The 14,755-nt window shown below is 37.6% G+C and overlaps 1 protein-coding gene across 4 annotated transcripts in view; it reads left to right on the top strand.

Annotated features, from left to right (window-relative positions):
• COL4A5 (collagen type IV alpha 5 chain) overlaps positions 1-14,755 on the top strand; it is a 255,574-nt gene that overhangs the window by 102,793 nt on the left and 138,026 nt on the right. For all 4 annotated transcript variants that reach the window (XM_045068340.1, XM_004769034.3, XM_004769031.3 and 1 more), the window contains exon 3: positions 11,975-12,064. In XM_045068340.1, the coding sequence (XP_044924275.1) occupies positions 11,975-12,064 (90 nt within the window). The remainder of the gene's footprint in view (positions 1-11,974; positions 12,065-14,755) is intronic.

Raw genomic sequence — 14,755 nt, 5'->3', positions numbered from 1 at the left:
CTCTGTAGTTAAGAGTCTGTTTCTTGATTTCTCTGTCTTTCTCTCTCTCCCCTGTGTTCATTTGTCTTTTTTCTTAAATTTGACATATGAGTGAAATCATATGGTATTTGTCTTTCCCTGACTTATTTCACTTAGCATTATACTATCCAACATCATCTGTGTCAGTGCAAATGGCAAGATTTCATTCTTTTCATGGCTGAGTAATATTCTGTTATTTATATACATACACCACCTCTTTATTCATTCATCAACAAGTATACACATGGGTTGCTTCCATATCTTAGCTATTGTAAATTATGCTGCTATAAACATAGGGGTACATGTATCCCTTTGAATTAGTATTTTTGTATTCCTTTGGTAAATACTCAGTAGTGTGATTGCTGGATCATAGGGTAGCTCTATATTTAACTTTTTGAGGAACCTCCATACTGTTTTCCAGAGTGGCTGCACCAGTTTGCATTCCCACCAATAATGCAGGAGGGTTCCTTTTTCTCCACATCTTTGCCAATACCTGATGTTTCATGTGCTGTTGATTTTAACCATTCAGATAGGTGTGAGGTGATAGCTCATTGTAGTTTTTTTTTAAATAAGAAATTCATTTTATTTATTTTTTTTAATTTTTTTTTATTTTCAGCATAACAGTATTCATTATTTTTGCACCACACCGAGTACTCCATGCAATCCGTGCCCTCTATAATACCCACCACCTGGTACCCCGACCTCCCACCCCCCGCCCCTTCAAAACCCTCAGATTTTTTTTCAGAGTCCATAGTCTCTCATGGTTCACCTCCCCTTCCAATGTAGTTTTGATTTGCATTTCTCCAATGGTAAGTAATGATGAACATATTTTCATGTGTTTTTTGGCCATCTGGATGTCTTTGGAGAAGAGTCTGTTCATGTCTTCTGACCATTAAAAAATATATATCAGCTAATTTTATTTTTTTTCATCCCCACAAGAGTCCTCTTTATTTTTTTTTTAAGATTTTATTTATTTATTTGACAGAGAGAGAGATCACAAGTAGGCGAGAGGCAGGCAGAGAGAGAGGGGGAAGCAGGCTCCCCGCTGAGCAGAGAGCCCGATGCGGGGCTTGATCCCAGAACCCTGAGACCATGACCTGAGATGAATGCAGAGGCCCTAACCCACTGACCCACCCAGGCGCCCCCAGGAGTCCTCTTTGCTACCTATCACCAGCAACTCAAAGTATGTTCTCTTAACTATACAGTCCCTATGGTTTGCCTCCCTCTCTGTTTTTTTCTCATTTTATTTTTCCTTCCCTTCCCCTAGTCATCTCTTTTGTTTCTTAAATTCCACATATGAGTGAAATAATATATTTATTTGTCTTTCTCTGACTTACCTCACTTGGCATTATACTCTCTAGTTCCATCCATAGTTGTTGCAAATAGCAAGATTTCATTCTTTTTGATGGTTGAGTGATATTCCATGGTATATATGCCACATCTTCTTTTTCCATTCATCAGTTGATAGACATTTGTGCTCTTTCGATAATTTTGCTATTGTTGATAGTATTGCTGTAAACATTGGGGTGTGTGTGCCCCCTTCGAATCAGCACTTTTGTATCTTTCTGTAAATACCCAGTAGTGCAATTGCAGGGTCATAGAGTAGCTCTCTTTTTAACTTCTTGAGGAACCTCCATACTGTTTTCCAGAGAAGCTGTACCAGCTTGTGTTCCCGCCACATTGTAAGAGGGTTCCCCTTTCTCCACATACTTGCCAACATCTGTTGTTTCCTGAGTTGTTAATTTTAGCCATTCTGACAGTCATTCTGGTTTTGATTTGTATTTCCCTGATGATGAGTGATATTGAGCATTTTTTCATGTGTCTGTTAGCAATTTGTCTGTCGTATTTGGAGAAATGTTTGTTCATGTCTTCTGCCCATTTCTTAACTGTATTATTTATTTTTTGGATGTTGATTTTGATGTATTCTTTACAGATTCTAGAGTCTAGCCCTTTATCCTACATGTCATTTGCACATACCTTCTCCCATCCACCAGTTATCTTTTAGTTTTATTGATTGTTTCCTTCAGTGTACAGAAGCTTTTTATCTTGATGAAATCCCAGTAGTTCATTTTCACTTTTGTTTCCCTTGCCTCTGGAGATGTGTCTAGTAAGATGTTGCTGCAGCCATGGTCAAAGAGTTGCTGCCTGTTTTTTCCTCCAGGATTTTGATGGTTCCTGTCTTACATTTAGGACTTTAATCCACTTTGAATTTCTTTTTGTGTATGGTGTAAGAAAATGGTCTAGTTTCATCACGTCACTGTCATTTTTCCAACACTACTTGTTGAAGAGACTGACCTTTACCAATTGGATATTCTTTCCTGTTTTGTTAAAGATTAACTGGCCATATAGTTGTGGTTTTATTTCTGAGTTTTCTATTCTGTGCTATTGATTTATGTGTCTTATTTTTGTGCCAGTATCATACTGTTTTTACTACTGTAGCTTTGTAATATAACTTGAAGTCTGGAATTGTGATGCCTCCAGCTTTTTCTTTTTCAAGATTACTTTGGCTATTTGGGCAAATATTTAGACAAATCCACAATCATAGTTGATAGATCCTAATACACCTATCTTAGTCATTGACAGAACAACTAGAAAAAAAATTCAGTAAAGGCATATATGACTTGAATTCCATTATTAACAACCTAGAACTAGTTGACATATATGAAGTCCTACATTCAATTATAGAATTTTTTTCCCCAAAGGCAGATGGAATTTCTCCATGATAGGCCATATGATGTGCCATAAAATGAGGCCCTATTAATTCCAAAAGATTGAAAACATAAGTATATACTCTCTGACTACATGGAATGAATATGAAATCAATAATAATAAGATATGTAGAAAATTCCCTACTATTTGGAAGTTAGCAAACACTATTCTAAGTAACTGATAGACCAAAGGAAAAAGCACAAGGAAAATTAGAAAATATATCAAGTTGCATAATGATTAAACTGCAGTATACTAAGAATTTTAGGATGGAGTTAAAGCAGGGCTTAGTGGGAAATAACTTTAAATACCTATGTTAGAAAAGAAGAAAGCTTTAAAATTACTGACCTACATTTTCCACTTAAGAACCTGGAAAAGGACAAGTAAATCAAATTTAAAATAGGGAAAAGAAGGAAATACACAATAGAGTACACAATTCTAAGACAGTATAAAACTATAGTAAACATAATTGTGTGTTAATAGGAAAGAAAGAGACATATAGATGAATGGAACAGAATAAAATTCTGTAAATAGACCCACAGGTACGTAATGAATTGATTTTTTTTTTAACAAAAGTGCAAAGGCAGTTAGGTAGAGAAAAGATAGTCTTTCAACAAATAGTATTGGAACAACTAGACGTGCATATGCACAAAAATGGACTTTGGCTCATTGCTTGCACGATATATAAAAATTAACTCACAATAGATTGTAGAAAAACTTAAATCTGGGGGTGCCTGGGTAGCTTAGTCATTAAGCAGCTGCCTTTGGCTCACGTCATGATCCCAGGGTTCTGGGATCGAGCCCCGCATTGGGCTCTCTGCTTTGTGGGAAGCCTGCTTCTCCCTATCCCACTCCCCCTGCTTGTGTTTCCCCTCTTGCTGTGTCTCTCTGTCAAATAAATAAATAAAATCTTTAAACAAAACAATACAAAACAAAACCCCTAAATATAGACATATTTTAGAAGAAAACCTAGGAGAAAATCCTTATTATCTGGCAGATATTTGTTAGGATACCAAAAACACAATCTATCAAAGAAAAGGTTGGTATCTTGAAACACTGAAAAAATAAAGTAAAATTAAAAAAAGAAATGGTTGGTAAATTTTATTTCATCAAAATTAGGAAATTATTCTTTTTTGAAGACATTGTTCAGAGAATGAAAAGACAACCCACAGTCTAGGAAAAAATATTTGCAAATCACATTATCTCATAAAGAGTCTTATATATAGATTATGTAAAGGAATTTCAAAACTCATTAATAAAACAACGCCCAAAATAAAATTAAATTAGAAACAAAGTAGCAAAAGATTTTAAGTTACTTCACAAACTAAGATATGTAGATGGCAAATAAATGCATGAAAAGTTACTCAGCATTATTAATTAGGGAACTGCATAATAAAACCATAATAAGATACCACTATAAACCTACTAGAATGCCTAAATATTAAAATATATCCATACTAAGTATAGATGAGGGTGGTGAGCAACTCGAACTATTATAGATTGCTGGTGCAAATACAAGATGAAGCAAACCCTTAGGAAAAGTTGGACAGTTTCTTTAAAAGGTAAGTGTAAACCTATCAGATGACTGTCCTTTCCTAGACATTTACCTATGAGAATTGAAAGCATATGTCTGTGCATGAGTAGTATATGAGTTCATGGTAGCTTTATTTGTAATAACCAGAAACAGGAAATAACCTAATTACTATTAACAGGTGGGTGAATCAACAAATCATAATACATTTGTACAGTGAATACTACTCAGCAATAAAAAGGAAAGAGCTATTGACATATACCACAACATGTCTAAATCTGAAATAATTATGCTGAATGAAAAGTTAGAGGAGTACATTCTATATAAGTCCATGTATCTGAAATTTTAGAAAAAGAAAATTAACTTATAGTGACAGAAAGTCAGTCATTACCTGGGGGGACTGAGTAGAGGCATGAAGAAAATATTATAAAAGGGAACACAACTTTTTATATTTTATATATATTCATGTTCACTTCAATATTATATTTAATTAAAGACTTAATTTTTTAGAGTGGTTTTAGGTTCACAGCAAAGTTGAAAGACGTATATAGAGATTTTGCATATACCTCTAGCCCCACACATGCATACATGCATAGCTTCCCTGACTATCAAGATCCCAACCAGAGTGGTAAGTTTGTTGCAATTGATGAACCTACACTGATGCATCATTATCACCCAAAGTTCATAATTTGGCTTAGAGTTCACTCTTGGTGTTGAATAAACATTCTGTGGATTGGGGCAAATGTATAATGAATGACATGTATTCATCGTTATATTATCATATGAGTATTTTCACTGCCCTAAAAATCTTTTGTCCTCCACCTGTTCATCTGTCACTCTCATCCCTGGCAACCACTGATCTTTTTACAGTCTCCATAATTTTGTCTTTTCCAGAATATCATATAGTTGGAGTGTGCAGTCTTTTCAGATGGGATTTATTTCACTTACTAATATGTATTTCAAGTTCCTCCATGTCTTTTCATTACTTAATTGTTCATTTCTTTTTAGTGCTGAGTGATATTCCATTGTCTGGATGTACCAGTTTGTTTGCTTGTTCATCTACTAAAAGACATGTTAGTTGCTTCCAAGTTTTGGCAATGATGAATAAAGCTGCTATAAGCATGCATTTGTGGGTTGTGTGTGTGTGTGTGTGAGAGAGAGAGAGAGAGAGAGGATATGCTTGAAACTCCTTTGGGTAAATACCAAGAAACATTAATGGATCATATGAGTATATTTAGTTTTGTAAGAAACTGCCAAATTGTCTTCCAAAGTAGCTGTATCATTTTGCCTTCCTACTGGCAATGAATGAGGAGGGTCCCTTTGCTCCACATCTTTGGCCCTATATTTGGTGTTGTCAGAGTTTTAAATTTTGGCCATTCTAAAGGATGTGTAGTGGTATGTAATTGTTGTTTTAATTTGCATTTCCCTGATAACATATTAGATGGAACATCTTTTCATATGCTTATTTGCCATCTGTATATCTTCTTTGGTGAGGTATCTGTTAAAGTCTTTGACCCATTTTTAAAACAGGTTGTTTATTTTCTTATTGTTGAGCTTTAAGAGTTTCTTGTATATTTCAGATAATAGTTTTTTATCAGATGTGTCTTTTGCAAATATTTTCTCCCAGTCGGTAGCTTGTCTTCTCATTCCAATTACACTTTAACAGAGCAAAAGTTTTTACTTTTAATGAAGTCCAACTTATTGGTTATTTCTTTCATAGATTATGCCTTTGCTGTATCTAAAAAATTATCACTATACCCAAGGTCATCTAAATTTTCTCCTATGCTGTCTTCTAGGAGTTTTATAGTTTTGTATTTAGGTCTTTGATCCATTTTGAGTTGATTTTTAGGAGGAGTGTGAGGTCTCTGTCTAGATTCTTTTTTTTTTAAACATATAGATGTCTAGTTGAGCAACATTTGTTGGAAAGATAAGGGAATTTTTGTGAGTGATGGATATGTCCATTATTTTATTGTTACATATATGAAAATAATTTCAAATTCTATACTTTAAATATGTCATATTTATTGTATGTTAATTGTACCTCAATAAAACTGCTTTAAAACAGTAAGTTTAATACATGAATAGTAAAGTATATCAGTTCTGCCAAAGAAATGTGTCCAAGTGCACACTGCTAAAAACAAAACTTGCTACACTCCTGATGACAAGAAACATATCAGATAAAGGGCTAGTATCCAAGATCTATAAAGAACTTCTCAAACTCAACACCCCCCAAAAACAAATAATCCAGTCAAGAAAATGGGCAGAAGACATGAATAGACATTTTTCCAAAGAAGACATCCAAATGGCCAACCAATGCATGAAAAGATGCTCTGCATCACTCGGCATTAGGGATGTACAAATCAGAACCACAATGAGATGGCTCCTCACACCTCACACCAGTCAGAATGGCTAAAATTCACAACTCAGGAAGAAATAAATCTTGGCAAGGATGCGGAGAAAAGGGAACCCTCTTACACTGTTGGTGGGAATGCACGCTGGTACAGCTACTCTGGAAAACAGTATGGAGATTCCTCAAGAAGTTAAAAATTGAGCTACCCTATGACCCAACAATTGCACTACTGGGTATTTACCCTAAAGATACAAATGTAGTGATCCAAAGGGGCACGTGCACCCAAATGATTATAGCAGCAATGTCCACAATAGCCAAACTATGGAAAGAACCTAGATTTCCATCAACAGATGAATGGATAAAGAAGATGGGATGCACACACACAGACACACACACACATTCATATACATATACATATACACACAATGGAATATTACTCAGCCATCAGAAAGAATGAATGCTTACCATTTACATTGACACATTGACATGGATGGAACTGGAGGGTATTATGTTGAGTGAAAAGTCAATCATCGAAAGGCAATTATCATATGGCTTGGCTTCACTCATGTGGAATATAAGAAACAGGGCAGAGGGTCATAGGGGAAGGGAGGAAGAACTGAATGCAAAGTCATCAGAGAGGGAGATAAACCACAAAAGATTCTTAACTCTAGGAAACAAACTGAGGGTTGCTGGAGGGGAGGTAAGTGAGGGATGGGGTAAGTGGGTGATGGGCATTAAAGAGGGCATGTGAGGGGCGCCTGGGTGGCTCAGTGGGTTAAGCCGCTGCCTTCAGCTCAGGTTATGATCTCAGGGTCCTGGGATCAAGCCCCCGCATCGGGCTCTCTGCTCAGCAAGGAGCCTGCTTCCTCCTCTCTCTCTGCCTGCCTCTCTGCCTGCTTGTGATCTCTCTCTGTCAAATAAATAAATAAAATCTTAAAAAAAAAAAAAGAGGGCATGTGATGTACCACCCACATTATGAGCACAGGGTGTTACATGCAACTGGTGAATTACTGAACACTGCATTTGAAACTAATGACACACTATATTTTGGCTAAATGAATTTAAATAAAAATTTAAAAAAAGAAAATAACCAGCTGACAACTTATAAAATTCCTGTTACATAGCTAGTAACTATGCTTATCATGGTGAATATAGCTTAATGTATAGAATGTCAAATCACTGTGCACACCTGAAAATGGTATAACATTGTATGTCAACTATACTTCAATAGAAATTATAAAGTAAAATACAATTCATGTCACACTCAAACATTACCTAAACAAGGTGTTCTCCTCTACCAGTGGCATCAGCATCTATTGGGAGCTTGTTAGAAATGCAGGCTCTATAGGAGACCTACTGAATCTAACTCTAACCAGTTAATCTGTGTTTTAATAAGTCAATCAAGCAGTTTTGATGCAAGCTGAAGTTTGAGATCATCTAACCTAAATTATCATCATTTAGCAGTTGTCAAAGGTCAGTATTTTTGTTCTCCTGATTATATACATCAAATATTTCTTTGTACTATATAATTACAAAAACAACATAGAAATTACTCAAAAAGAAGACAAAATTGCCCATAATTACATTTTTTAGTTAATAATTGTTTTCATTTGTCCATTAAATGTATTGCCTTGCCCATATGTTTGTATTACAATTTTGCAATATTATAATCCAAAAACAATTGTAATTTCAATGGTCATTATAGCAGTTTGTCCCCCTGTTTATTTTTTCTATCTTTAGAAATCCAGTGTTTTCCTGTTAATTTTGTATCTCTCTTGAGAAAGCATTCTTAAAATTATTTTTTCATTTCCATGATCAGGTAATTTTCGTATTGTGATTATAAAGTGCCCTTCTTGTAAAATTGAAACACTTTTATGGGCACCTTTGACTGACAAAGTACATTTTCTTTCTAAGTAAATCAGCTTGTTATTCTTTTTAATACTAGCTTGTGGTATATAAAAGAACTTTAGCACAAAAAGTTATCCTTTGTATAATTTCCCCGAACCCTAACTTATACTTTTTATGTATTTGGAGCAAAAACATTGCCCATAAGTGTTATATAATCAATTAAGGAAGTTCATTCATAGAATCGATATTTTCTGGGTATTTGTTCTGTTGGTTACTAAGAATGCAGTGATGGGGGATGCCTGGGTGGCTCAGTGGGTTAAAGCCTCTGCCTTCGGCTCGGGTCGTGACCCAGGGTCCTGGGATTGAGCCTCGCATCGGGCTCTCTGCTCAGCAGATAGCCTGCTTCCTCCTCTCTTTCTGCCTGTCTCTTTGCATACTTGTGACCTCTGTCTGTCAAATAAATAAATAAAAAATCTTAAAAAAAAAGAATGCAGTGATGGAAATAGCATGATCAATTAGATGAAGGGGTAATGGAAAGAGTAGAGTCAAGATTATTACAAATTTGTGGTCTACATTGTGCTCTTTCCTGGAACAGGGAAGATGGTAGAAAGATAATGAACTCAGTGTTTTTTATATTAAATTTGCTCTTGGGAAAATTACACAATTTTTCTTTGTCCCAATTCTTCATCTGTAGAATTGAAATAATGGTGGTATTTACCTCATGTTGTCACTGGGAGAATTAAATAAATAAAACCTGGGAACACTTTAGAATAGTTCGATACATATTTGTTATCATTATTGGTGAGTTTTCTGTCCCTGTGAGATATTCAAGTGGAGATATTTAAAACAGTTGGCCCTGTGAGCTTAGCTTTTAGGGGGAAAAAAATGTGTGGATATTTGAGATCTCCCGGGGAGAGAGAGAGAAGGGTCAAAAAGGGAATCCAGAGTAATAGCAATATATAAGGGACAGGCAGAGAGAGAAGATTACTCCACAGTGAAAAGTAAGAGTAGTTTTTTATTTAAATATGGGCAGGCAGCATAAGCTAGTTTTTTTTATTAAGATTTTATTTATTTATTTGACAGAGATCATAAGTAGGCAGAGAGGCAGGCAGAGAGACAGGAGGAAGCAGGCTCCCCACTTGAGCAGAGAGCCCGATGCAGGGCTCAATCCCAGGACCCTGGGATCATGACCTGAGCCGAAGGCAGAGGCTTTAATCCACTGAGCCACCCAGGTGCCCCAGGCTAGTTTTTTTTTTTTTTTAAAGAAGTTTGGCCTTCACAAATAGATGTACTATTGCCATTTTCCATGTGAATGTTAGCAAATTATAGTAAACTGTAGATTAGTTTTAAGGACTGAATGATTGCCTTGCCACCAGTAGCAAAGGCAGGCAAATAGCAAATGTGAACCTTTCATACCATCTGTGGGAATTAGATAGAAGACCCTCCCTCACCCCACCTCATGGCAGGCTTCTATAGCTTCTATTGCAGGAAACTTTCTACCTTTTAAAGGCTGGGGATTGTTCTTGAAATTCTTTTCGCTACTGTACATTAGGTGCCCTTCTCTCTTCCTTGGTATAATACTGCTCAGTCAGCTAGATAGGAACACAACATTATTTAACTGTAGTATCAGGAGATTTGGGGTATATAGTTATGTTAATACACACACAAGCTTTTTAGCACTCTCCACTTTCAATTTCTGGTTTATTCTTCTCTTATGTATAGCCCAAATAGCAGTTTTGCTTCTAAAAAAATAGCTCTCTTCAAGCATTATCCTCAAGTTTTGGCAGAGAGATGTTTTAAATACTAGTGGAGATCCCAGAATGTAGCTATGTTTTCCACTTATGGAAATCTACTTGAACTATATTTTTTTCCCTCTTAGCTTCCTTTCTGACTTGCGCTTGCAATCACATTTCTACTACCAATTCTCCCAAAAATGGACTATGTAACAATTTGAGACAATCCAGCTCTAGAAATTTTGAACCTTTTGTTTTTTCCCTTTTGCTCTATTTCCCTCAAAATAATTGATGAGGTTTATTAATACTAAATTATCATAATTATATGGCTAATTAAAATAACAAAGAAATATATTTATAGAAAATAGAAAACATGTTAACATGTCAATAGTAGGTATTGCCAAAACTATAGGAATGTTTAGACCTACTATTAATTGGCTAACATTTGCTTCATTGCCTTTGTCACTGGGAGTGGAAACTGACCAGAATAGTCTCTTCATAGTACTTATATTTATTGTGAGTCAGCATAACAAAGAATTATTTAATATAAAATTATCGAAGTTATCTAGACTAAATTTAGTACTTACCACACACACATTCCGCCCCCCCCCACATACACACACTGAGGGTGTAATAAAAATCTACCCTACCTTAACCTCTAGGAGTATGTACCTCCAATGGTCCATTAGTCAGTTGCCTTATAGATATGGATGCTTTCTCTTTCTCAGGTGCTGCCTAGGCTGTCACTGTGGATAGGATCTGGTAAAAGGGTTCCTAGAATGAGGTCCAGAGCCTCTGGCCAGAGACTCAGCCTTCAAGCCTTAGAAAAGTAGAGGAACTATTTTCAGCTCTGCAGTTGGGAGCACAAGCCTTAGAGCTGTGAGCCCTCAGGGTTCTCAGACTTAATAGTGATGAATTTGCTTTCTGTGGTTGGATCTCCTAGGGGGTTCAGGGCTCACACTCTTTCCATAATTGGCTATATGCAAGTTAACTAACCATAATATGTTGATATAATGATATATTAGTATAGATGGCAGCTCTATATGCCCACCTGTCTGTGCAGATATGCATATCAGGCAACATTGTATAGATGCTGATCAAATGTAGGAAACCTCACAAGTAGGTTAGGAGTCCTTATGTGCTGGTGTTGATAAGTGCTGTGGTCGGAACTGAGACTTGAGTTCAGTTCAATTAGTAATTCTGAGTAGAGGAAAACAGGTAAATGTTTTTTGTTCTTCTATAATGACCATGTATTCCTTTTTGTATTAATTTTACAACTAGAAGAAATAAAAAATTTTTTTAATGTTCTAGAGCCCTTTTCTGACTAATTTATCTTGTCAGCTAATGAATTTCTATTCTGGATAATCCTGCAACTGCCCTACTCTGGAACAAATCTGAAAACTTCTCAGATGGTTTTTTTTACCCTTCTTCATCGCTGCACCATACTTATTTTATGTTTCCCCTACAGACCAGTTTCCTGGATTTATTGCTGTCTTCCTTGTTAAACTCTTGATGTCAATATATTTAAACTTTACCTCATCTCTGATATGCTTTTTAGTTTCATAAGAAAACAAGAGACTACATTACAATATATGATATAAATTCAGAATGGTTTGTGGTTTTCCACTTACATCTTGTAGGTTTTCCCATGTTAGTAGATATTATGATTTTAGTATCATTAAATCAACATTCTCTAGTCTTTGGGTTCTTTTTAATCTCAACCATACTCATGCTTGAAAATTCACAAATAACTTCATCACAAATAATATTCACTTTGTTTAATTGCAGGGAGAGAGAGGATTTCCAGGTTTGGAAGGCCATCCAGGTTTGCCTGGATTTCCAGGTCCAGAAGGGCCTCCAGGGCCTCGGGGACAAAAGGTATGTGTCAGGTTGCCAACCAGTAATACTAGAGGCATGAAGCCATCTTTAATGTGGGACTAGGTGTCAAATCAACTAAGAAGTTACTGGATTATAGCCAGAAATTAGTGTCTAAATAAAACAATAGAATAACTAAGAGTTTATATTTTATTGTTGGTTTAAAAAACATGAATATTACTGCCATATTCAGATGTGTTTGGAAGATGCTGTTAATTGGATGTGTTTATTGAGATCCTTAACAAAAATTAAGTTTTGTCAGGAGCTCAGCTGAGCTGGAGAGCTAAACTGCCAGGTGTCAGAGTAGCTGATTAAGAAAACAAGCCAAAATGAAAGAAACCATCAAGCATTTTACTGTGGCAGTGTAATAAGCAAAATGTTTAACCAGCAAAAGCACCAGCTTCCCCACTGTTCCATTTTTCCCCATGAAACAGTACCAGTGAGGACCTCGTCTTTGTTGGCCAGCAGGAAGTTAAGGGCTGTGCTGTTATCTAACACTGTTTGGGCCAAGGAATTGAGGCTCGTCCGTTCTGCTGCTAAAACTGAAGTAGTTTCATTAATGAGTTAAGTAAAGGTCAAAGACAGGTTGCACACACATTTTTGGAATTGAATGACCCTGAGTGGGAAAAGTTGCCTGGAGAATACACATGAGTATAATCGATAATACAACATGTCAGTTCTCAGTAACCAGAGTACCTGGTTTTTGGAATTCTTCTCTTTCTCTGTTTAGTTTGATATACTCAGTAGGAGGGGCTGTCTTGAATACGTGACAGTCTCTTACCAATGCCCCATGTGTACATGTTATATTGGTAAGAATGTTGAAGGCCTGACTTTTATAAAAGAAATAGTACCCCAGGGGAGACACATACACAGTGCTTGGTAGTAGGGGTCAGTGAGCCAGAAGTCCCCTCTGGTGGGTAGAGTACTTGAGTAGAATTGGAAAAATTTGTGTAGGGTGAGCACAGTTATGGGGAGTAGGAGGCCACCACTACTGAGGTCAAAATAGGCCCAGCGGCACATCCCACTTCCTTTTTCCCAGATGCTTCAGTTAATCCCATCTCAGAAAGGAGCAATATTACCTATGAGGAGGCATTTTGTTTCTGTACTCTCAGAGTCCAACTGTGGGAACATCAGGTCCAGTGTAATAAGGTTGGGGTATCTGAGGTGCTAAAAAGTTCCATGTTTAGAGAAATGTCCATTTGTTATATTCAGTGGCACAGCAGTAAGGTATTTATCTATGGAATTGAATGGAGGGTGACATACTCAGCGGTTTATCCAATTCAGACTGGTGACAGTTTCCTGGGACAGGTATAGCAGTGAATTTGGTGAGGTAGAAGTCACATAGGCTATTCTGTGGGAGAGAGAGATGAGAGGATAGATCCATATAGCCTTTCTGACCTGTACCCAGGCTCATGGATCCAAAGGTGCCATTGTCCTATCCCCACTGACTGCAACACAGGTAGTCGCTCCTTTACCATTAGTGAGGATAGCGTCTTATGTGCACTTTAAGATAGGGAATGGGAAGAGAGCATAGCGAATATTAAGATTCGGAGAAGTTCCTGGGTTTTCTAAAAACAGTTCTTTCGGGGTCAGGAGTCAAGATGGCGGAGTGTAGCAAGCTGAGACTGCTTCAGCTAGCCGGAGATCAGCTAGATAGCTTATCTAAAGATTGCAAACACCTGAAAATCCATCGGCAGATTGAGGAGAAGAAGAACAGCAATTCTGGAAACAGAAAAACAACCACTTTCTGAAAGGTAGGACCGGCGGAGAAGTGAATCCAAAGCGACGGGAAGATAGACTCCGGGGGGAGGGGCCGGCTCCCGGCAAGCGGCGGAGCAACCGCGCACAAAATCAGGACTTTTAAAAGTCTGTTCCGCTGAGGGACATCGCTCCAGAGGCTAAACCGGGGCGAAGCCCACGCGGGGTCAGCGGGGCCTCAGGTCCCGCAGGGTCACAGAAGGATCGGGGGTGTCTGCGTGTCACAGAGCTTGCGGGTATTGGAACGGGAAAGCCGGCTACAGAGACAGAGCCGACAGTAAGCTCACAGCTCGGTGTTACCTTGAACCGGTCGCAGGCTCGGTGAGCTCGGAGCGCGGCCGGAGGTCAGGCAGACGGGAGTAACTGGGCGCTGTTCTCTGAGGGCGCACTGAGGAGTGGGGCCCTGGGCTCTCGGCTCCTCCGGGCCGGAGACCAGGAGGCCGCCATTTGTATTCCCGTCCTCTGGAACTCTACGGAAAAGCGCTCAGGGAACAAAAGCTCCTGAAAGCAAACCCAAGCGGATTACTACTCACCCGGCCCCGGGTAAGGGGCGGTGTAATTCCGCCTGGGGCAAAGACACTTGAGAATCACTACAACAGGGCCCCTCCCCCAGAAGATCAACAAGAAATCCAGCCGAGACCAAGTTCACCTACCAAGGAGTGCGGTTTCAATACCAAGGAGAGCAGCAGAAATTCCAGAGGAGGAGGAGAAAGCCAAGCACGGAAACTCATGGCTTTTTTCCTGTGATTTTTTTTTTAGTCTTGCAGTAATTTTTTCTTTTTCATTTTTTTTTTTTTTTTTTTTCTCGCCTTCGGGTTTTTTTCTCGCCTTCGGTAATAAAATTTTTTTTTACTGTTACCTTTTTCTTTTTAACGATTTTTTATACTAGTTTATCTAATATATATATATATATATATATATATTCTTTTTTACATT

Source organism: Mustela putorius, unplaced genomic scaffold (genome assembly GCF_011764305.1).
Source record: "Mustela putorius furo isolate JIRA1106 unplaced genomic scaffold, ASM1176430v1.1 tig00003901_pilon_pilon_pilon, whole genome shotgun sequence".
NCBI lineage: Eukaryota > Metazoa > Chordata > Mammalia > Carnivora > Mustelidae > Mustela > Mustela putorius.
This window is presented reverse-complemented; position numbering and strand designations above follow the sequence as displayed.